Source organism: Sinocyclocheilus grahami, unplaced genomic scaffold (genome assembly GCF_001515645.1).
Source record: "Sinocyclocheilus grahami isolate Dianchi unplaced genomic scaffold, SAMN03320097.WGS_v1.1 scaffold229.1, whole genome shotgun sequence".
Taxonomy (NCBI): Eukaryota; Metazoa; Chordata; class Actinopteri; order Cypriniformes; family Cyprinidae; genus Sinocyclocheilus; species Sinocyclocheilus grahami.
This window is the reverse complement of record NW_015505408.1, coordinates 542,946-568,202: the sequence shown is the minus strand read 5'-3', so window position 1 is coordinate 568,202 and position 25,257 is coordinate 542,946. Positions and strand designations below refer to the sequence as shown.

The 25,257-nt window shown below is 34.6% G+C and overlaps 2 protein-coding genes across 5 annotated transcripts; both read left to right on the top strand.

The window, feature by feature from the left end:
- Positions 1-3,210: 3,210 nt before the first annotated feature.
- On the top strand, positions 3,211-9,457 carry LOC107597154 (cystinosin-like). Its single transcript, XM_016288103.1, has 10 exons — positions 3,211-3,430; positions 3,513-3,591; positions 3,702-3,789; positions 4,898-5,001; positions 5,550-5,687; positions 5,770-5,869; positions 6,549-6,668; positions 7,177-7,347; positions 8,685-8,802; positions 8,897-9,457. Exons 1-10 carry the CDS (start codon positions 3,367-3,369, stop codon positions 9,064-9,066), a joined length of 1,152 nt encoding a protein of 383 aa, XP_016143589.1. The 5' UTR covers positions 3,211-3,366; the 3' UTR covers positions 9,067-9,457.
- Positions 9,458-10,675: 1,218 nt separating this feature from the next.
- On the top strand, positions 10,676-24,804 carry LOC107597153 (ran-binding protein 3-like). Of its 4 annotated transcripts, XM_016288102.1 has the most exons (19): positions 10,693-10,725; positions 11,798-11,833; positions 12,036-12,135; positions 13,554-13,609; positions 13,694-13,730; positions 14,728-14,814; positions 14,903-14,974; positions 15,315-15,380; positions 15,555-15,647; positions 17,415-17,530; positions 18,183-18,287; positions 19,372-19,448; positions 19,552-19,627; positions 19,737-19,845; positions 19,990-20,114; positions 20,199-20,319; positions 21,447-21,589; positions 21,674-21,833; positions 23,456-24,804. In XM_016288102.1, exons 3-19 carry the CDS (start codon positions 12,120-12,122, stop codon positions 23,497-23,499), a joined length of 1,503 nt encoding a protein of 500 aa, XP_016143588.1. In that variant the 5' UTR covers positions 10,693-10,725; positions 11,798-11,833; positions 12,036-12,119; the 3' UTR covers positions 23,500-24,804. The 4 variants fall into 4 exon arrangements, with proteins under 4 accessions (XP_016143586.1, XP_016143585.1, XP_016143587.1 ...); XM_016288100.1 differs by lacking the exon at positions 11,798-11,833 and having other exon boundaries at positions 10,676-10,725; positions 12,054-12,135; positions 17,418-17,530; XM_016288099.1 differs by lacking the exon at positions 11,798-11,833 and having other exon boundaries at positions 10,676-10,725; positions 12,054-12,135.
- The last annotated feature ends 453 nt before the right edge of the window (positions 24,805-25,257 follow it).

The window sequence follows — 25,257 nt, the reverse complement described above, 5'->3', positions numbered from 1 at the left end:
GCGGTGCGGAGGCGGAGCGCAATCGGTGCTTGTGTACCCAAAATCCTGCCGCTTCCACGGGCACGGCGCTTCGCGGCAGGCGCCGCCAAAGATAAAAATATTTGATCTTTTTTGTGAGCGGCAACGGCAGCTGCGTCGGTTTCAACCAATCAGTGAACATTGAACTGAACTGCCTATTGAAAAAATAGAGGAGAAGTTTGTTTTAAGTGTAATAGCCTAGATTTCCCAGAACTGTATGACCCATCTAAAATTTCATACAGAAGCATAAATAAAATTATATTTCATTCAGTCGTAACCTCACAGGCATGCTCTTTAGGCAAATCATCAAAAACAACTTCACTTGTGCCAAACGGGAAAAAAAAGGTTAAAAATAAATAATGACAACAATTAATGGCAGAATGACACAAACACAAATGCGGCAGTCGCGAGTGTCTAGTTCATTCTCAATGGGAGACATGCGGAAAGCGGCAAAACGCGGGCGGTTTCGCTGGCGGTGCGGAGGCGGAGCGCAATCGGTGCTTGTGTACCCAAAATCCCGCGCCGCCAAAGATAAAAATATTTTATCTTTTTTGTGAGCGGCAACGGCAGCTGCGTCGGTTTCAACCAATCAGTGAACATTGAACTGAACTGCCTATTGAAAAAATAGAGGAGAAGTTTGTTTTAAATGTAATAGCCTAGATTTCCCAGAACTGTATGACCCATCTAAAATTTCATACAGAAGCATAAATAAAATTATATTTCATTCAGTCGTAACCTCACAGGTATGCTCTTTAGGCAAATCATCAAAAACAACTTCACTTGTGCCAAACGGGAAAAAAAAGGTTAAAAATAAATAATGACAACAATTAATGGCAGAATGACACAAACACAAATTTCCGTTATATTTTATTTAGTTTTTAGTAAATACAAAGGTGATGTTGACAATTGTAACTATGGCAATGTCCGCTCTGAGACCGAAACGCGACCACCGCCTCAACTGCACAAAAGCGCCAGCCGAGCGGCGATTTCACCGCTTGCCGCGTCCTGTGTGAAAGGGCCTTTAGAATGCTTGCAGGAGCGGGTGGGGACCGGTGTTGTGCCGAATTCTGCACCCCTGCCAGATTATGCACCCCCTAGTTGAAGTCGCTACCTGATTGACTAATCCCAACCCCACCCCTAATCCTAACCCCTCCCCCACACCTACTCCTAAACCTACCAATACTAGGGGGTGCATAATCTGGCAGGGTGCAAATTTCGGCACTAAACCGGGTCAGAAATTCAGTGGGAGCAGGATTAAGAAAACAGTCCCGCGCAGGCCTCTACTCCAAAGTCCCGATCTGATTCAAATGATTCGCGATCAGCTAGTTCCAGCGTAAATGACTCACTCAATTGAATCGGTTTGTCTGTTCCTTTTTTTTTCTACTTCAGCCATGTTTACATGACACTGTCGGTACTGGTTTAGCTGGCTAGTTTTATGGCATTGTAGCGTCTGGACCAATCAGACACACTATTTTTCATTTGATTTAACAAATCAATTGATAATGTAATGTGATGAAGTTTCTCATTTCATCCGATGCCTGTGACTAACCGTCATCAGTGTTGCCAACTAATTTTCAGGGGAAGTTGCTAAAGGCAGATTGATTTGTTGCTAAAAGTTGCTAAATGGCATTGTGATGTCATTGCGTGATGACGTCATTGCAAAACCATGACACAAAACAGCGTTTTTACGTAGAATACACAACGAGATTACTCAAATCTCAGTGAAAAATATTTTTTTTAATATTATTTGTTCATAAAAATATTTTAATTTGTAAAAGTAACATAAGTAGCACACGGCTAAAAACACATCTGTTCCACCTTTACTTGACCCTCTAACTCATTTGTAAGTCGCTTTGGATAAAAGCGTCTGCTAAATGACTAAGTAAATAAAATAAATAAATCTTTATGATTGGATTTTTTTACAACATTGAATTATTGAACAGTTAAACATTTGATGTATTTTCTTATTAACTAGTAGAACTGCACATTCTTAACCATTATAGTTTTAAGCAGTGAACTGGTAGTTAGTTAGTGTGCTACACAAAAGTCTGTAAAAATAGGACACAATGTAATGTTTATATATGAAGGGACACTACGTATGTATTTTTTACAGGTGTTTTACCTGTGTTTTGAATTCCACATTGCATTTTGTGTTTTAAGGTTACAACTTACTGGATAACATCCTGGCAGAAAATGACTAGTACCTTTTCAGTTTTTCCACGTTTTTTCTTACAGTGTAGAAAAACTAGAAAAACTAACTGTAGAGCACTGTGCGATGTCCGAACTGATTGCACTATATTATACGTATAATCGTTTTCTTGGATAAAAGCGTCTGCTAAATGACTAAGTAAATAAAATAAATAAATCTTTATGATTGGATTTTTTTACAACATTGAATTATTGAACAGTTAAACATTTGATGTATTTTCTTATTAACTAGTAGAACTGCACATTCTTAACCATTATAGTTTTAAGCAGTGAACTGGTAGTTAGTTAGTGTGCTACACAAAAGTCTGTAAAAATAGGACACAATGTAATGTTTATATATATAAAGTTTTAAAATTCCTTGTTTTATTGTTGTGATTATTGTTTTTATTTTATTTTATGTAAAGCACTTTGAATTACCATTGTGTATGAAATGTGCTATACAAATAAACTTGCCTTGCCTTGCCTTACAGTGTACCTAACTGAACAACAATTATATATACAAGCTGATAACATGCTGTATCATAAATGTGCATTTATTATTGACCAATTGGAACTAGCAACTTAATGCACATTTGATTTTTGTACTGTTCGGCATCCCGGTTGATGTGCTGCTTGGCTGGCTAGCTGTTCAATGGTTTCCTCTTTTTGTGTAATTTAGTTGAAAAGATGTGTCTTTTTTATCATTTGAGTCACTTTACAAAAGTTGCTAAAAATTGCCAAATACTTTTTTAAAAATAGCTAAATTTGTTGCTAGGTGCTTTTTGAAAAAAAGTTGCTAGGGTAGTCTGAAAAGTTGCTAAATCTAGCAACAAAATTGCTAAGTTGGCAACACTGAGTCATAAACTGACTAGTACGAAAACAATTAGACCGCAAAAAACATCTGGGTGGCCAACAATGTTTCAGAGGGGGCCAGTACACGAGGCAGCATATATACATATGATTGGTCGAGCGAAGTCAGCTGACCCGTGTCATGTGATCCAAAATGTCGAATGCATGCGGAAGTACAGACTGAGATCATCAGTTTCCTCTGTAATAGAGTTAACGCTTGGCGTGTTAGGACGCATATTCGCTTTGTTTTTAATGAGAGCTCTTGAGTGAACAGTAATTGCACTCGTGTGGGATTATAAATATAATGTCAAGATGAAGCAAGCTGTCTTACTGTTGCTCATAACACTGTCTGCCTGTGCGCACACGGCGTTAGCTGGTATGTATGCTGTTTTAAATATACACAAATAAAAGATAACAAAGAGAAGAACAGGGAAAAGTTAATATCATTATATTTACAGATGCAGAAGTGACTATCAAAGCTCCAGCAACAGTGAATCTACCGGAACAATCTTCAGAAAACATCACTATTACACTGAGGTGCGATTGTAAGCCATGATCTGATTATTCATAGTCTCTATGTAAAGATTAACTATATGGTTTGGGAATCATTTAAATATAACTGGGCTTTTATGTGTTTACATTCACAGTTCACCATTGAACACGTCTGTAACGCTTTATTTCAATATCACGTATAAATCAAAAAATGTCTCTTCAATAATTCTACTGCCTGGTGAGGTATGTGCACCTATTTCAACCTTTCAGATTTTAATACACCCGTCTGACTTAATCATAGTCAAAAGTTGATGTTAAATACAAAGATTCTGTTGTTATTACAGTTTGGTCTAATAGGAATTAGTATGTTTTGATGCTTGCTTTCATGTCAAATTCTGGACTGGAGCTTATAATCTTATTTATAATGTTTGGATTTATAATATTTGCAAACAAAGCAGCTCCGCTCATGAACGCTACTTTATCAGATAAAAATACAGTCTAAACTATTCTGAAGACAGTTGGTTCCCTTCAGAGATACATTCATATAAAACACCCGCGACGCGTTATGATTTTGAAACGTGCAGTGCTCATGTTTATTCAACGAAGTCAAACGCCACAAATAAATCAATGTATGGGAAACACTGGTAATGTATATCGAAATATCGGAAATGTGTTTAAAAATCATATCACCGTTATTGAAAAAAATTATATCGCGATACATATTGATATTGAATTATTGTCCAGCCCTAAGTCATCATATATCATAACATCTCATATATACAGGTGCATCTCAATAAATTAGAATGTCGTGGAATCATAAATTTGATTTATTTCAGTAATTCAACTCAAATTGTGAAACAAAAATTAGAATACTTGTAGCCTAGTGAACCAAACGGAGAGACCATTTTGAAGGCTCAGGAAACCTTTGCAGGTGTTTTGAGTTGATTAGCTGATTGGCATGTCACCATATTCTAATTTGTTGAGATAGTGAATTGGTGGGTTTTTGTTAAATGTGAGCCAAAATCATCACAATTAAAAGAACCAAAGACTTAAACTACTTCAGTCTGTGTGCATTGAATTTATTTAATACACAAGTTTCACAATTTGAGTTGAATTACTGAAATAAATGAACTTTTCCACGACATTCTAATTTATTGAGATGCACCTGTATATATATTTATAAGATATATACAATTTCAATTTCTGTGTCATCTATTTACAATCTATAGCCTGAGTTATACATGAATAATTATATTAATTTCAGACAAATAAACACTGTAAAAATTATATAAAACACTGTCAAATTAAGCAATGCTAGATAACTATATTTGTCCTCTCTCCTCTTGCACAGGTTGTCGTGCCGGCAGGAAACTCATCTGTATCTTTTGAAGTGCAAGCAAAAGGGGTTGGTCAGGTGACTGCTTACCTTTCCAGCAATGACACTCACATAAAAAAGTGTGTTGTAAGCTAAATTTTCTTAATCTGTCACCAATTAAACAGTATTGGATAAAAAGCGATGCTCTCTTATAGCTTCCTGCTGATATTTTTTGTTGTCAGTTATAGCATGAAGCAACACTTGTGCATGCATTATAACCAGACTTGGAGACATTTGCATCAGCCACTTGCAAATCCTGTTCTATTTATTTAGTTCCTTAATTTAGGGGATTTCACTGGTGCTTGTGGGCAGCTGAGTAATAGGCGAACTGTATTTATTGTTAAAAGCACTATGCCAATACATTTAAAGGGATAGGTCTGCTCACACTCAAGTTGTTCTAAACCTGTATGGGTTTCTTTCTTTTGCTGAACACAAAATATGATATTTTGAAGAATGTGAGTAACCAAAGAGTTTCTGGTCCCCATTGACATCCATAGTATTTTTTTCATACTATGGACGTCAATGGGGACCAGCAATTGTCCCTTTAAATTGAACTCTATAATATTCTAATAACTTTTCGAAAAAAACTATTTTAGATGTGTGTTAGATGTGTGTTCTGTTTTTCCAGCTTAGAAACACGAATCAGATTCCTGATTGTCAGAAGCAACATCCTTTTCATCATCAACCAAATCATTGGCTGGATTTACTTCCTGGCCTGGTCTGTGTCGTTCTACCCGCAGGCGTATGAGAACTGGAAACGACGAAGGTATGAGATGATCTTTGAGCCTCGAGGATTTAGACTGAATAAAAAAAGCTTATGAATAACATGCATGTTTTGTTTCATGCAGTGTGGTAGGTCTCAGTTTTGATTTCCTCGCTCTCAACCTGACTGGATTCTTCGCTTACAGTGTGTTCAACATTGGCCTGTTCTGGGTGACGTATATGCAGGTGTGTGCACTCGACAGCTTTCAGGTTGTAGTTATTCAGTCCAGTCTTCTGCTGCATTCTTTTTTACTGACAGTGGTCTGGGACATTACTGGGATAGAAGTATTTCTGCAGAAAAATCACACATTTAAAGGACTAATTTAGTGCTTGCTGAGCTAAAGCGGTGTCTTTAGCTTTTGTTTAATAGAGTTTTATTTTGAATGGGGATGATAAATGGTGCATCTATAGGAGGAGTTCTTGAAGAAAGATCCAAATGGGGTCATTCCTGTCGATGCCAATGACGTCTTCTTCAGTCTTCATGCATTACTTCTCACTCTCGTCTATATATGAATAACATGCATGTTTTGTTTCATGCAGTGTGGTAGGTCTCAGTTTTGATTTCCTCGCTCTCAACCTGACTGGATTCTTCGCTTACAGTGTGTTCAACATTGGCCTGTTCTGGGTGACGTATATGCAGGTGTGTGCACTCGACAGCTTTCAGGTTGTAGTTATTCAGTCCAGTCTTCTGCTGCATTCTTTTTTACTGACAGTGGTGTGGGACATTACTGGGATAGAAGTATTTCTGCAGAAAAATCACACATTTAAAGGACTAATTTAGTGCTAGCTGAGCTAAAGCGGTGTCTTTAGCTTTTGTTTAATAGAGTTTTATTTTGAATGGAGATGATAAATGGTGCATCTATAGGAGGAGTTCTTGAAGAAAGATCCAAATGGGGTCATTCCTGTCGATGCCAATGACGTCTTCTTCAGTCTTCATGCATTACTTCTCACTCTCGTCTATATCTGCCAGTGTGCCATCTATGAGGTAAATGTTGAAGCATTACTGTGTAAATCGTCTTAATAATGATAATGTTATACACGCACACATATAATAACATTTTAATGTATGGGGTCAGTAAGATTTTTTTTAAGGAAATTTGTTATTTTATTCAGTATTCAGCACTAAATTTAAAAATGAGTTTTGAAAAGAAAAAAATAATAATAAAAATGCTGCTTTTCATTCATCAAAGAATCCTGAAAAAATGTCACGTTCCACAAGTTTTAAGTAGATGCTTTTTTAAAACATTAATAATAATCAGAAATGTTTCTTAAGCAGCAAATCAGCATATAAGAATGATTTCTGAAGGATCATGAAGAATATTTCACAAAATTACTGGTTTTCATCAAATAAATGCAGATTTGGTGAGCATTAGAAATTTGTTGTTTCACTTAAAACTTAAAAACATCATACTGACCCCAAACTTTTGAATAGTAGTACATAACAATTGCATTGTTTCCTAAATTGCTTTTTTAAAAATCATTTATTTATATAGAGAGGAGGGCAAAAGGTTTCCAAAGTGGCCATTGGGTTATTAGCGATTGGCTGGACCTTTGCGTTTGTCTCCCTGTTTGTTGCTGTGGCACAGAAGATCTCCTGGCTGGATTATCTGTACTATTTCTCTTACATTAAACTGGGTGTCACACTTGTAAAGTACATCCCTCAGGTACAACTCTCCCATCTCACACCACCAAATGCATATGTTATCATTTACTCACCCACCCTGATATCGTTCCAAACCTGACTTGAAAAAGTGCAGACCAAAGTACTTCCTTGTTCCAATGAAATCCGAAGGGAAATGTTTATGAGGGAAGTGCATGAGAACTGGGGCAAACACTGAAAACAACATTTTATTATATTCAGAATGTTCGCCCTGTATTCTAGCACTCAGATCTTTTGCTTTCAGTTGCCAATATTCAGTGTGTTTTGAGAATCAAACTTGGCCTGATGTGTCTTTAGCCTCCATGTCTGAATTTTCACATGTGTGAAAGAAATTTGAGAGCCATGGGAGATTTGTATTCAGTGGAATAAAGAAAGTCATGTTGGCTTGGAATGGTATGAGGGTGAGTAACTAATGACAGAATTGTTCATATTTGAGTGATCTATCCCTTTAAAAATAATGGCTTCGATGCAGTTCACTGGAATGCTAAACATAGATTTCACACTTCCTCTTTTTAACAGTTTTGTACACTTGGTTATATTTGTGGTTTATAACAGTAGATAAAAGCAATCCTCCTAATGTCCTACGAAACTGCACCCAAGTGTCCCAAAGCTTAGATTTGTGATTGAATTTTGGAGTAACATCATTTGTATCGGGAAAAATATTAGAAATGGTTACATTTGGATCAAATTTGATGCATAGGAAAAATTATGAAAGATTAAATGATATATATGTATGTATATTGGATTTTATTTATAACATACACTGGTGGCCAAAGGCTTGTAATAATTAAGATTTTTAATGTTTTTGAAGTATGTATTTTATGCTCATCAAGGCTGCATTTATTTGATCAAAAATGTAATTTATTTGAATGCTTTTTATCTGAATATATTTTAAAATGTAATTTATTCTTGTGATGCAAAGCTAGATTTTCAGCAACATTACTCCAGTCTTCAGTGTCACATGATCCTTCAGAAATCATTCTAATATGCTGATTTGCTGAAGATGAAAATTCAGAAAATTCAGCTTTGCCATCACAGGAATAAATTACTTTGGAAAATATATTCAAACGGAAAACAGTTATTTTGAATTGTAGTAATATTTCACAATATTACTGTTTATACCGCGTTTTTGAAACTGACATTTTTTCCAAATAAATAGATTTTTTCCATAAACATAAAAAAATTGTGATTATTCCAAACTTGTGGCCACCTATGTGTATGTTTTATTTAAGTTTAAATTAAAGTAATTACAACTTGATTATCGTTTGTTTACATGTTCTTGACATCAAGTCCAGTTCCATTACCCAAAAATGTGTTATGTAATTCTGCATTATTTTGTAGGCTTATATGAACTACCGCAGGCAGAGCACAGAGGGATGGAGCATCGGGAATGTGCTGCTGGACTTCACAGGGGGCAGTTTCAGTTTACTTCAAATGTTCCTTCAGGCCTATAACAACGGTGAGACCACACAAACACTTTGCTATACGCCAATGCTTTAAAGACATTAGAATGCACTCAAACATTTGTTTTAATTTGTGTGTTTCCTTGACAGATAAATGGATGTTTATATTTGGAGACCCCACAAAGTTTGGACTGGGTGTGCTGTCCATATTCTTCGATGTTGTGTTCATCGTACAGCATTATTGTCTGTATAGGAACCGAGAGCCAATGTATCATGATTTAGATGATCAGAATGACCAACACGCCAGTGTTAAAACATGACCACTGCAATATAAAGATTTCATACAGACTTTTATATCTTTTCATAGCACTATCTAAAGTGTGTACCATGTATCAAAGGGAATTACAAATGTGTCTTACTTAAAAACATGTATTTTGGACGCAAATAAGCACTATCTTCATATGAATTAGTATGTATTTATAATCATTTTTCAAATTTCAGTAAATTGTTGCTATCTCAGGTGAATTACTGAAGCTGGTACTGTAATGAAATGAATAATATAAGCAGGTTTGTGTGTGTTTTTAGTCCATATTTCACATGTTTTACACTGCATTCTGGTGGCCGAAAGATAAACTACACTGCATTCTGACCCGGTGGTACTACTTAACCCTGTATTTGTGGAAAACTTGCATTTATTCTTCTCATGATTAAAAAATAAATAAATAAATAGCATTATAATTATATAGGTCTATTATTCTAGTAAAATATCAGAACGTTTTTACTCTTCGAGAACGCAACGCAAGCATTTTTAAATTTTTTTATTGTGCAATAGAAGAACAACAAATAAAAAGACAAGAACAAAAGACAATAAGGGTTACAAACAATACTCCAAAGCATACTATGTTAGCTTATAAGACTTACACCATGAAAGAGTCTTACACGCAATAGAATTATTAGAGTTTCTTAAATAGTTTACATACACATCAAAATCTTTCCTGAAAATAAAAAAGTAGGGAGTTTTCTTTGAAAATTTACACTTATGAATGTAAAATTTAGCAAGATATAGCAGTAGATTAATAATAAATTTACAGTGAGAAGGGTCTAAATTCAAAGAGAGACAATTTTTGGGGTTACAGAAAAGTTTGGATATAAATATTTTTTAACAAAGTTACTAAAGGTACAATACAATTGGGAATTGCACCAAACACAATGGCACATTCTCTTCAATGGCAAATCTAAAGAGATTTATTTTTATATCTAATATTTTTATTATTCCAAATAAAGTAGCTATGTGGTGAAAAATTATAATTATGTATAAGTGACCAACTTATTAAAGCATGTTTATGAAAACAAGAGAAATTTAAAGGTATTTTAGAGACGTCAAAGTTGCGGCGCAATAAAAAAAAAAATGCAAACCTCCAGCAGAATTAAATATATGATTTGGAATAAAATTCCAACAGGATGTGGGGTTGTTTAAAAATGTTTTTATCCATTTAACTTTAAACGAATTATTAAGAGTAGAAAAATCCACTAACTCAAAACCCCCCATAGCCCGATCAGCTAACATAACACTTTTTTTTAATTAAGTGATTTTTAGAATTCCAAACAAAGTCAACTATAGTTTTGTCCAGCATTCTACAAACGACCACAGAAACATCAACGCAACGCAACGCAACGCAACGCAACGCAACGCAACGCAACGCAACGCAACGCAACGCAACGCAACGCAACGCAACGCAACGCAACGCAACGCAACGCAACGCAACGCAACGCAACGCAACGCAACGCAACGCAACGCAACGAAACGCAACGCAACGCAACGCAACGCAACGCAACGCAACGCAACGCAACGCAACGCAACGCAACGCAACGCAACGCAACGCAACGCAACGCAAGCCGTCTACGCTCTGGCGTCGCAGTAGAGCGCAAAGGATTATGGGTAGACAGCGGAAGAAAAATGGCGGAGGTGACAGATGAGGGTAAGAGATGTTTGTGCATGAAATACCAGTAAAGCTCTTTTTAATTAAGTACAAACAATCATGTTATGATTTGTGAGACTGTCTGGAGCCGACAGAACGAGTGTTTGCTTATTTCAGTTGATTTAATTATGAAATGTTATCGTGGCATTTGAACGCACCGGCCTCAGAACTAATGTTTACATATTTATACTCTCTCACAGAAGTGTGTTTATCATTTACAGACATATTTGTTATTCCTGCTGTCTTCATAAGCGCGTAGGCAGGTATTTCTGTCTATATGTTGGTGGGTTTCTGGTCATTTGAGACAGGAGTGTCAATTTTAACATTTAAACTGTTTTCGTTTTAAGTTAAGAGGTACGTTAGTCTAATGTGTTCAGCTGTAATTTGTGCAGAATTGAGAGTTGTAATAATTAATGCTTTTTGTTTACTGAGGTGTATAAGCTCAGATCAATGAGACTTACGATCAGTCAGTTCCGAAATAAAATACAAAACATGTGCTAATTGAATTTTGAAATAAGATTGTATCTAAGAAATGGTAATAATAAAGCGTAATGAAAGATTTACAAGCAGTTTTTAAAAGGTTAGGTGCTTTAGCCTATGTGCATATTATTCTGTTAAAAAATAAAATATGTATTTTTTTTAATATAAAAGTTTATTTTTTAATTAATTAATTAAAATATACAAGCTGTTGTGTTGTAGCCTTTTGAAGGCGAGTCATTTTTGACTCTGGACATCAAATTAGTATAATATGTATAGTCTATATGTGTGTTTTCTATTAAAAATAACGATATGTTTTTTTTATTACAAATTAAATAATTATTGATTTTATTGTGTGTATATATACAAATATAAAACAATATAACAAAAAATAAAAATGTCCAAACTCATATATTAACGTAACATTTTTGGATATTTGGTTAAAAACAGCACCTAATGTTTAGGTTGTTTGTAAACGTGCATGCACAATGCATTTCTATTGTACTCAAAATGACCATAAATGTATACTATGCAACTTTGAGTGAGAAACGACAATTTTAAGAAGTCATCATTAACTGAAAATCTTTCCCTCCAGTGAGCTGTAGACTGCTACGACAGGAGCATTGAATCAGTGAGTTAAACTTGAAAACTGATTCATTCAAGTCATACAAGCGTATAAGCATGAGGTTTATTGAGTACATACAAATATTCCGTTTCAGAACTATCGCAGAACGGTTGCTTTAATGCGAATGTTCGGGTTTGTAAATCAGTCGTTTTGGCTACTTCTTGTCAGGTCTTTTTTTTTATTTAACAAAATTTTTGTTTTTGTACAGCCACCATATTTTATTTAGAGTTTTGTCTCTGATGGTTGGAAACAGAAGATCTTGACTTCATCCTGCGGAGGATCAGACAGCAGCATGGCAGATGAGGACGGTGAGTTGTGTTGGCAAACGGATGAGGAGATGATCTCTTCTGCACTTCTTAAGTGATGTTACTGGGACAGTCATTGGTAGATATTAAATGGTCTGCGTTAGACATCAGAGATATTAACTAGCACATGTGTGGGGTGTAAGATTATAGACAGCCACACATCTCTGTAAGCCCAGGCTTCCTCGTGGTAACATAAAAATAGACACAAGGAAATGAAGACGGGAATGTTTCCATATTAAGTACACTGAATGATCAACACGTTGCTGAAAAACCTGTTGTATATAATCTACTTTACACAATCTTTATTCTTTATCATCAGGTAAAAAACCTTTTAGTATAATTGGAAAAACATGGGGATGTTTTTACAATTATACTAAAAGGTTTTTACCTGATAAAAAGAATTCAGCTTGTGGTCTTTTCGCTGTGAAATATTTACAGATTTTTATAAAGTAAACATAAGAATATCTAATGTTGTTACACTTCTTGGACTGAATCAGCTTAGGTTTACTTTATTATACATACATTTTCTAGAAAAATGTATAAGTATCATATATGATCAATCAGGCTTTTGGTGAATATTTATTTGTTCATGTCTCAATTTTTATTGTATTCCATTGCATTATACGTTTTGAAACTACAGAGCTTTGATCATAAAACTAAGCATGTCATCTTTCTTAGCCATATAAATATTGGCATCTGTACCGACTTGCATATTTTTGCTCAGTTTGGGCCTCTGTATAAATTTGAGGTGTCTATTCTTGGGTGATTCATATTCTACTGTATCATACTGCTGTATCATATAAGCCAGAAAAGACTGTTGTATCTAATATGGTACTCAACAAAAAAAACACATATGCACATTTTTTTAAGATTTTGTCTAAGGTTCAATAAATGGTTTCAGATTTCAAAAATGAGATTTCTTTCTATTCTTTCTTTCTATTATTTCATCTAAGAAAAAGAAGCACCCGTTCAGAAAGTGCAAGCTCAAAACATGAAACAAAAAGTAGCTTCAAACATTAATATATTGTGTATTTTATTTCCCTATAATTGGACATATAACAGCCTATCACTGGGCTACAGTTCACAGCATTGCATCTATTTAAATAAAATGTATTATTTATTCCACAATTTAATTAATCCTACTCGCATGTCAAATTGACAGCCCTAATAAATATACAAATCACACTTTTGGTTCAAATAGACAGTTTTAATTATTAAAAACTATTGCAATTATACTTCTCAGTTTTGAATGAATTCTAATATATTTTTAAATGATACTGTACATAGATGTATATAATCTGATGCATTTCTCACACTTTATCTGCTGTCTTGGATTTATTTTCTCTCTGTCAAGGATACATGAGATTCTTAGCTGTAGCATGTCCACTCAATGACACCAAATCTTGTTTTTCAACTTGCAGAGAAACCTGCTGTTGCTCCTCCAGTGTTTGTGTGTCAGAAAGATAAAGCACAAAAGGTAAGACCAGCACTTCACTTCTTACTGCATGACTCGGGTCACATCTGTTCAATACTGGCCTTAAAACACTGATCCTATCCTCAGAGGTCAGCAGAGGGATCCAGCTCAGAGGATGGAGAGGGTGAGCTTCAGTCTTTTTAGCAGTCAACCCAAAATATTACTGAAAGTATGAGTTTCACAAATAAATGTTTGGGACATATTAGAATATAGAGGAACACTTGTGTCATAAAGAAAAAGAGACCTGGGTATTTATTTATTTTTATAATTGCACAGTTAAGCACACAAAAATGTGTTTGATTTAATAAATTAAAAGTAATTACTTGCTAAAATTAAATGAAAAAATAAATAAATGAATCTAATTCTATAAAGCCATATACAGTTACTACAATTTAAGAAGGAAAGTGTTTATGTAAAGGGATCCAGCTCAGAGGATGGAGAGGGTGAGCTTCAGTCTTTTTAGCAGTCAACCCAAAATATTACTGAAAGTATGAGTTTCACAAATAAATGTTTGGGACATATTAGAATATAGAGGAACACTTGTGTCATAAAGAAAAAGAGACCTGGGTATTTATTTATTTTTTATAATTGCACAGTTAAGCACACAAAAATGTGTTTGATTTAATAAATTAAAAGTAATTACTTGCTAAAATTAAATGAAAAAATAAATAAATGAATCTAATTCTATAAGGCCATATACAGTTACTACAATTTAAGAAGGAAAGTGTTTATGTAATGAAAATGTTATTGTTAATGTTATTGAAAATGTTATTACAGATCATAGAAATCTAATAAACATGCCATTTAGTCATTATTAATTAAGTAATTAATTAAGTAAATAATAAATGTAATTAATTTTCCTTTTGAATTTGGGGTGAAAAACATCTTTGAAATGTGCTTGACAGCTCTCTCTCTCTCTCTGTCTCTGTCTCTGTCTCTCTGTCTCTCTCTCTCTCTGTCTGTCTCTTTCTCTCTCTCTCTCTCTCTCTCTATATATATATATATATATGAGGACGTGATTTCTGTATGAAGAATTCATGTATGCATGTGTCTTTAAAATTTAAATGTATTTTGTTTTTTAATTTCCCTTTTTCTGGACTTTTCCTTCCGTTTCTGTCCAGACTCTGATACGGCAGATGGCGATTACAACCCTGCAGCCAAAAGAGGAAGAACATCATCATTTACACAGTTTCCACCAACTCATTTCGGTAATTCACCTGGAAGATAATTACAGGTTTTATAGTACATTTAGAACTTCTTCTATTTAGCCCGGTTTCTTTCTTTTCCTTTTTACAGTTTCTAAGAATAATGTTTTCATGCCATCCAGTTTCTGCCAGTCACCAACCGAAAACTCAGACTCAGAACCTGGTGAGACTCAATGTGCTTCAAACTTGTACCAAATCACACGTTATGTAAGTCAGTAAAAAATTACATTCACAGCCTGTTTGACTTTCATAATGTGACATTTATGAGTGAAACAGGATATTCAGTAAGAAAAAAAATCAAGACTGGAGTTTATCCATTGGGAATTGGGTTGGATTGAGAAAAGTGCTCTGTATTTGACAGAATTAAAAATAAGTTGTTTCAGAAATGGGGCAAGTTATTACAAACCTTTGCACAAGACTAATATTTTGTATCAAAAAAGTAAGTAATGTCAGTTTTGGTTTCGTGTTGACTACTATTTTTTTTCTTTTTTTCTTCCTCCCAGAAGAGAAAACTGTGGGGTTTCGCCTGAAACCCCCGACTCTGATCCATGGCCAGGCGCCGAGCGCTGGTGAGTCAGTGTTCAAACATCTGCTGTTTTGAACCGTCTGTTGATTAATGTCCAGTTGTGGTGCTTTCGTAAGATTGTTTATTTGCATGATTCCATAGACGGTCACCATTTGAACTTTCTGTGCCAGAGACCCTCAGAGGGCCTGAGAGATGTCTTTTGATTGATTCGTTTCAGGTGTCCCCAGCCCGAAACCCAAAGAAGCCCAGCGCAGCATCCTGCGACCTCCAGTGCTGCAGCCCCCTCCGGCTCGATCCCCCCCACAGAACAGTGAGTGCTAGGGTACACTAAGATGATGGTTTGGTATGTAAATCAGTTTTGAAGTCACAGTTTGGTATGTCTTCGGTACAGCAAGGGGAAAAAAACTAAACATAAAATTGCTTCTTTTTATTTTTTATTAAACTGTTTACTGAACAAATTGTGGTTCTGTCTCTAAATAAAATAAAATATCTTAAAGCTGAAATCAGTTTTGAAGTCACAGTTTGGTATGTCTTCGGTACAGCAAGGGGAAAAAAAATAAACATAAAATTGCTTCTTTTTATTTTTTATTAAACTGTTGTTTACTGAACAAATTGTGGTTCTGTCTCTAAATAAAATAAAATATCTTAAAGCTGCATTTAATTTCATTCACATGTGTTTCATAAACACACAATCCTTTCTGGATTACAATCCGCCATCAAAATGATACATTTAATTATTCTGACTGCTGTGAGAAAAGGCTATAAATGATCCGCCACCTGCAGGATCCTCACATGCGATAGCCTAGTAGCCGGGACAACTTCTTTATGTTTACAGACGTGACGTAATGACGCAGTGCCATGCTCGAATTTCCCGCGAAAACCTACCCGTACCACTCAAATTAGAAAACATTATTATAAGCTAACCGTTGTGAATCGGGCTTAAAGTAAGGTGATAGTTTTGAACACTGGCTGATTATGTACTTGCTCAAATATTGATTTCGGATCATTTTTAACCAAAAAAAGTTACGGACTGCAGCTTTAAGGATAATGATAAAGGATGAAGTTAATGTTATAAACTGTATAGGGAACCCAATTACTTGCACATTACTATAATATTAAAGGTTACAATTAACAGCAGAGCCAAGACTATTACATTTAATTAATATTTGTTTTAAGATACAATAATCAGCACTCAAATTTTTTTTAAAAAACTGTATGTTAACATGTAAATTGCCAGTTTTTACATGAACTAATTATAAAATGATGTTTCTACTCCAATTCGTTGTTGAAATAGAATCATTTACACAGTGTCTGTCATATCTTGTTGTCATGACAGATTTATTTACACATACATTACATAATCAAGACATCACTACCAGGTTAACATAACTATAGTGAATATATAGGCTAATATAGTGCATACATTTCTGTTCATTTCTGTAGCGAACTAACCATCTGTGGGCACTGAATGGCTTGCCCGAGGCAATGCTATGTGACACATTGTTTACAAGCTGTTTTATCAATGTCTTTCCATGGTTGAAACACTGATTGAGCTATTACATGAGACGTGATATGTTCATTCATGTCTATTTTGTGCTAGTAGTATAAAACTAATAAAACTAAAACTCCGCTGCTGTTTTGCGATCAAAGAGCATCAGAACGGCATTTATTGTTTGAATTTCTTGATAAATTGGACAGAATTTGAAAGATGAAAAACACAAAGCTTATGGCAGTTATTGGACAGTAGATGAGCTGTATGTCCATTAAAGTTTTATTCATGCATCAACTGAAACGGCATAGACTAAACGATCGGTCTTGGGATTTAAGAATTGATATTGATTCATTAAAACGAAGACATATTACACTAGGAGTTTCAAATAAAGTTCCTCATGTGCATTGTTTAAAACAATGCTACATTTGTTCCGTACACATGCGCACCGAACTGAAAAACCTGTACTGAAAATATTCAGTATGAATACGTGTATCGTTTCACCCATAGTGAGTACATGATGAATATCAACTCAAACAGATCAGCTGAAGGAGAACCTGAACTAAAAGCTGTAGTCTGTGGTTTCAGCAGACTCGAGCGACAGCAGTTCAAACGGAGCGAAGAACCTCTCAGATGGAGGAGCAGAATGTGAACGTAACTCAGAGACGTCTGCTGCTGGCACACAGGATAATGACGTGTCACCGGTAAGACGTGACCGACAGCAACCCATGTCCTAGACAGCACTGTTATCTACTTGAATTTATTGTCACAAAAATCTCTTAAAGGGATAGTTCACCCAAAAATGAAAATTGTCATCTTTTACTCACCCTCATGTTGTTCCAAACCTGTATGAGTTCTTATCTTTTTTTTTTCTCTTTTCTTCTTCTGAACATACAAGAAGATATTTAGAACAATGTGTGCAACCAAACAGCTGCTCCCATTGAATAGTATGGAAAAATAATTCTATGGAAGTCAATGGGGACCAGAAACTGTTTGGTTACCCACTTTCTTCTTTTGTGTTCAGCAGAAGAAAGAAACTCTTACAGGAGTAAATGATGACAGAATTTTGGGCAACTGTAATGTTTGCGCTCTGTTTTTTTTTTATATTTGACAAATGTAAGCATGTTTGAACGCAGCATGGGCTATGGTCCAAATGCCAGACAAGTCTAGTTTTATTTCACATGACTGTGGCTTCCAGAAAATACTTTATCATCTTGTTCTGAATGTCTTCATTTTGTTTGGCTGACCCCGTATTTCTAGTTGAAGCTCTGACACATAACTATAGCAAAGTGAACAGGATATGAGCAGCCTGGTCACACTTTTAAACTTAAATGAGCTTTTGTTATTTCTTTTAAGGTAAAGAGCAACAGCACTTTTGGGCACAAAACAGAAGACAAAACTGAAGGTGCCCCAATTGAGAGCAGTTTTGTGTTTGGACAGAATATGAGGGACAGAGCAAAGGTTTGATTCATCTGCGTCTGATGTTCTCTGTGTGATTGTCTCATTCTGATTAGGGGCTGGGTTATACATTGAATATTTACTGTATAGTTTTTTGCTGGCAATATAAAAATGAAGAAAGGATTTATTTAGTTTCCTAGTCTTTACTGCGAGTATGGAAGCATTCAGACAAATGTTTTAATAGCATCTCTTATTTAAACTTCAATAGGAAACTTTTTTTAGTTCATTTCATGAATAAGTTAAAAACATTAATGTCATGTTAAAATTTGGGGTCAGTAAGTTTTTTTTTTTTTTGAGAAGATAATCGTCTTATTCAACAGGAATGCATTAAATAAGTCAAAAGTCGCTTTAAAGATATTTAATACAAAGAATTCCGAAAAAGGTCTCTATCACTATTTCCACAAGAATATTATGCAGCACAGCAAATCAGCAGCATATTAGAATGATTTCTGAAGGATCTTGTGACACTGAAGATTGGAGTAATTATGCTGAAAATTCAGCTTAGATCACAGGAATATTCAGTTAGAAAAAGTTATTTTAAATTGTAATAATATTTCACAATATTACTGTTTTCACTGTGTTTTTGGTCAAATAATTGCAGCCTTGGTGAGCAGAAGATATATTATATTATTATGACGGTTCATATAGATGACAAATAATAATGAATTAATCACTTTTCATCATGTTATTTAAATAAAAAGCAGTTGGGAAGGAGATGCCTTGATGATTTTAATTGGTTTTAGTTTTTACATGATAAAAGTTTGATCTGTTTAGGTTACAGTAAGTGACAATACAGTTTGGTTGATGTGATTGGTTAACGCTGAAAACCACTAAATGACAAAAATAAACCATTTCAGTGCAAATATGTAGGATATATTATTTTATTACATTTATGATTATTTCATCCTCTTTAATGTATTTTAAACATAGGGTATTTTAAAAAGATCAAGATATCATTTACCTGTATCGCCCAGCCCTAATTCCTAATAAATCTTTTTAAAGTTCTGACTTTATTTAGTAAAAATGGTTTCGCTTCTGTGTTGGTGTTTTGTCTTGTTGATTGAAAGTTTAATTGTATTTGCTGCAGGTGGCCAACAGCTGTCTCTCATCCGAAAGTGGTGATTCAGAGGAAATAAATTACTTTTTGCAGTATATCACTTCCAGGTACTGCAGCTGAAATGTTCATGTTAATTTTTAAAGACATTTTTACAGATCTCCTCAGGCAGAAACTTGTAACTTTTCTTGGCATCAATATTGTTTCTGATAGTGCACAAAAACCTGACAGCAGCGATGCCAACAGCGTGAAGTTTGTCTTTGGGCAGAACATGTTGGATCGTGTCTTGGTAAAACAGTAAATTCTGTTCTAAACCTTGATATGTCTGTCATGATTTGGCATGGTCAGGTTATCATAGATCACAGTTCCTGACATGTTTATGTATTGCACGCTTATAGGCACTGCCAAAATTCAGCACTGAACCTCCAGGGAGCAGCAAAGAGCCTCAGTCAGAGATGGGCCTGTTCAGCCAGATTTCCTCCTCACACGATCAAACTGTGGAGAAGAGTATGTGTTTTTTGTGACTTTTATTTTTTTTTATCTTACACAGAGTCTTAAAAGTAAAAAAAGTGGCAGGATGTTAATAAAATAGCACAGTATGCTTAACTTAGCCACTAAAAACATACATATTTATGTTTTAATGTGCTGTAGGTGACAACATGAAAGAGTCTCTGGAGGAGTCGGCGGCGCGACACGAAGCACACAAACCACAGAAGTGTTTATTAGAGCAGGTGGAGGTCAGGACAGGAGAGGAGTCTGAGAGCAATGTGCTGCAGGTGAGAGCAGCTCACACATCTGATCCATACAGGCGAGCTTCAGAAACACATGAGAAGATGAGGCTCTTTCCCGTGTGTTTTCAGATGCAGTGTAAGTTGTTTGTGTTTGAGATGACGTCTCAGTCATGGGTGGAGAGAGGATGTGGAGTGCTCAGGCTCAATGACATGGCGTCCGCTGATGACGGCACCTTACAGTCCAGACTGGGTAATGCACTGCAGAGGTTATCGAAGGCCTTGGTTGTATAACCTTCACACTTCAATATGTTACTGTGAATTTGAATAGAATAGAGTTTTGATAGTGGCCAGTGCCCGAGTGGCCAGTCATTGATATTAAAAGGAAAAGTTCACCCCAAAAGTGAAAGTTTTGTAATCATTTAATCATAATGTAATTTTTTTCTTCTTCTGTGAAACACACAAAAAAGAGCACATGCAGAGTGTCAGATCAAAACAGGAACAAAAAAAATCAACATAGAGATGGCGCATATAACTTTCACATCTTCTGAAGTCATATAATATACACTAGCGTTAATGCTCGCCAGGGCTGCATTTATTTGATCAAAAACACAAAACCAGTAATATTGTGGAATATTACAATTTAATGGAACTGTTTTTTTATTTGAATATACTTTAAAATTTAATGATGAAAAGAAAGTTCAAAAGAACAGCATTTATTTGAAATCGGGTTCGTTTGTGACATTATGATTGTCTATACTGTGACTTTTGATCAGTCCGATAATCTTTGCTGAATAAAATATTTCTTTCTTAAAAATTCTGACCACCAACTTTAGAACAGTAGTGTCGGAATCACTCTGTTTTTGTTTATATGGAAAACAGAAGCTTCAAATTTCTGCTTAAACATTTCTTTGAATTTGATGAAAAAAAGAAGAGTCACGTGAGTTTGAATTGAACTGATGGAGAGTAAATGTTGACTACATATTTGGGATCAGATGAACTATTACTTCAAGACTATTTAAAGTGAGCCAATGAGATGCACAACAGCTAAGATTTACTGGATGCTTGTTTTACGCAATGTTTATACAAAACTCATTAAAAACAGCACATTTTCATTATAGACGAGGCCACTTGCGGATTTTGTTACCGACAAGGGGGTGCTAGTACTTTTGTTTTATCTGCCTTGAGTGCTCAAGTTAGTGACTGATGCTAGCAATCTCAAAATGGACAAATACTGGTCAGTTCATTGATTTTTCACAGCCTGTATTATTAGCAAAAAATCGCACAACACACCTTTTTCAGTCACTTGTTTAGAAAAGAAAAATCTGTAGTGTTCTTGTTTACTGATAGCTGATCACAGTGTTTGTTTTTGGCTTGCAGTCATGCGGACTCAGGGAAGTCTTCGAGTGATCCTCAACACTAAGCTTTGGCCTCAGATGCAAGTGGATAAAGCCAGTGAGAAGAGTCTCAGAATAACAGCCATGGACACAGAGGAGCAGGGCGTCAAAGTCTTCCTCATATCTGTGAGAATGCACCGAATGATTATATCATCCCAGCTGATTTGAGTCAGTGTTGTGTTGCTGGTCTCATCTCATCTCATCTCTCAGTCCAGCTCTAAGGACGCTGCGCAGCTCTTTGCAGCCCTGCACCATCGTATCCTGGCGCTGCGGAGCATCAGCGGACAGGAGTCTGACGGCCAGCCGGCCATCCGCTTCAGCGACGACGACGAGTCCCGCACGCCCCCCACAGCAGCCACGCCTGCACCAGGTAATATTTCATATTGGTATCAAGTTTATGGTTGTTATCTGCACTTGTAAGATGCAAATCAAAAATATTTTTGTTGACATGATATTATCAGGAACTGTTTTATAGCAGCCACTCTTAACTGATTTGGTTCATGTTCAGGATTCACAAATCCAGCATTTTTTGTCTTACAAAACAAAAATTTGATTTAAATCAAATTTAAAATGTATTGATATTACATATAAATATATAAATATTCATTAAAAAAAATATATATAAAAGAGAGAGAGATATATTTATTATTTTTATTTAATTATTCTTTTGAAAATTCAGTAATTTGTTGTCCACAATTGTTAATTTATTTAACAATACATTAAAAATGCACGACTTCAATGCATCGTTTCAATAATATGCATATTTAAAAAAAAAAAAACACTTGTCCCTTTTAGACTTGCACTCTATTCATTTGCTGCTTGTTTTCTTAAAAATAAATCTGTTTTCTTTTCATTTATTATACAATTAACAAAAGCAAGAAAGACCTAACACTAGCTTGCTCTTCTTTTTCTATTCTATCTGTTTTCTTTTTATTTACTATATTATTTAAAAAAAACCTTGCTACGTGAACTGCGTTAAGCTAACTGAGACTTGTTATAGCACTTGTATATCATTGCTCTTTTGTTGATTTTGATTGCTTTCATTGTCCTCATTTGTAAGTCGCTTGGATAAAAGCATCTGCTAAATGACTAAATGTAAATGTAATTTAATTAAATTAGATTTTTGATGTTTTTGGGTGGTGTAAATTCAAAAACAACCAAGAAATATTGATATCATGATAAAGAAAATAAACCTCATTACAAGAATTAAATGTCTAGTAATTTGACAATCTTTTATTTTTGTCTCTCTATTTTTATTAGTAAAAATAATTGATAATGATTAATAATATATATTTGTTTTATGGAAAAGTCATGGAAATTTTTACAGTCCTTAAATGGAAACTTAAAAATGTTATAGAAGTTTTGAAAACCTCATGAATCAAAGATTACATTCAAGAATGTGACACACGTGTTTTAAACCAGATTTTTAAGTAGATTTTTAATCTCTCCTTATATATATATATATATATTTTAGTATTTTTTTATATACTATTGCAGTTTTTATTAATGTTTTGAAATGGTTTTTATACTTTTATAATTTCAGATTTAATTTTAATTTGTTACAATTAGTAAACGACTTTTGCACTTTTCTCATTTTATTATTAGTGTTATTTTTTTATGCTATTATTTAAGGTTTAAAATTATTTTATTTTTGTATTTCTTTTAAATATTTTTTATATTTTGCATTTTATTTTTATAAATTTTATTATAATCAGTTTTAGTTTTTATTTTATGTCCAGTCTGTATTTAGTGCTTCAGCTTAATCTAAAAGAAAATGATATATGTTGCCTTGGCAAATAACTGAATATCTAATATATATATATATATATATATATATATTTTATTTTATTTTATTTTATTTTTTTATTTTTTTATTTATGTATGTATATCCTTATATATGTGTGTGCATGTGCATATGTTTGTATTTATTTATTTTTTGTGTTTGTTATTATCTGTGCTTTGCTCATTTAAACCTTTTATTTTTTTCTTCAGGTAATCCAGAGGCAGGTGTGTGTCCATCCACAGGTGACACATAGTGCTGAGCCTGCTTCTGATATTCATCCCACACTGCCTCACTGCAGCCCTCTGATCCCCTCAAATACTATGCAGGTGTTTTTTTCCTCCAAACTCCTTCAGGTGTACTGTAGTCATGTGTTCAGCTGGTTTTATTTATTGCATTGTAACAGCAAAAAAGCTCATCTTCAGGACTGGACGCTTAACACTTTCAATGTCATCATATTGATGAAAATGAGAGGCTCTTAGTGTTTTAGTAAACCGATTTTCCATTCTAAATGTGAGACTTAATTACTCGCACAGAGTTAACAGAAACCAAACACGGATGTTTGCTTGTCCCATCTCATCTTCCATCACAGTTCTGCTCAGTTTCAGCTGTGTTGTTAAAATCATCCGTCACTTTCTCACTTTAGATCTCAGAATGACTTCAGATGAGTCCTGGGATGTGTAAGCGGCGTTTAATGTACTCGTATAGTGCTGTAGAACAGTACAATATTAAAAGAGAGCTGATCGTCCATGTGACCGCTCTTATATCAATTTTTCTAAACATTTCAGAATCAGAAACTTTCACACTGCAGCTTTAAGTGGACCTCATTTATTATATTATGCATATTATATCAAATTTGTTTAGTCTCTTTACTTAAAGGAAAAGTTCACCTATAAATGAAAATTCTGTTCTGACAGAAGATATTTTTGAGGATTCTGGGTTTGGATGCATAAACGGTGAAATGTTTCAGCTTGTACATATCATTGCAGTGAGGTTGACCATTGTACAAATACTTACTGTAAATTATTCTCCAGTTTCAATGCAATGGTACCTTTTCACACAGTATATTTTTATGAATATGTCCTGTAAATCAAGTTAGTACTGTACATAGTTTAGGATCAAAAGTTTTATAGCAAAATGTCTTAAGGACATTAATTACTATCATAAAATGGGTTCTGTATTGTCTGTTACTACCGTAATACTATATACAGTGGCTTTCACCTAAATATTTAGTTTGAGGAGTTTTTTGTCGTTAGTTTAGTGAAAGATTCTGTGCCCTGTTTCTCTTATTTAACAGATATTTTGTTTAAAAAAAAAAAGTTGCACAGCATATTTTACGTTTTGTGATTGCGCAGCTGTAGAACTGGCCTGTTGGGGTGAATCTCACAGAATCTGTCAGGGTTGTATTTCACACTAAAATAAGATCATTAAAGGAATGGTTCAACCAAAAATGAAACTTTGCTGAAAATGTCCTCACCCTCGGGCCACCCGAAATGTAGATGAGGTTGTTTCTTCATGGGAACAGATTTGGAGAAATGTAGCATTGCATCTCTTGCTCACCAATGGATGCTCTGCAGTGAATGGGTGCCGTCAGAATGAGAGTCCAAACAGCTGATAAAAACATCACCATAATCCAAAAGTAATCCACACCACTCCAGTCCATCAGTTAACATTTCGTAAAGTGAAAAGCTGCATGTTTGTAAGAAGCAAATCCTTCATTAAGGAATTTTTAACTTCATGTCCATTGCTTTCTCCAGTTAAAAAGTTGTCTCGTCTGAATCAGGAGAGACGTATGCACAGATTTAAAGCACTGTTTAAAGGCAAAAACAATCCAAAACAGTTCTAATCAAATCTGTCAGTGTATTTTGGTGTGAAGACATGGATGAAGTCCATTTTTATTATGGATTATGAAATCATATTTTGGCCAGAAGGGACAGTTTAAAGTTAAAATGCCTTAATGATGGATTTGTTTCTTACTAACATGCATTTTTTTGCTTCACAAGACATTAAATGA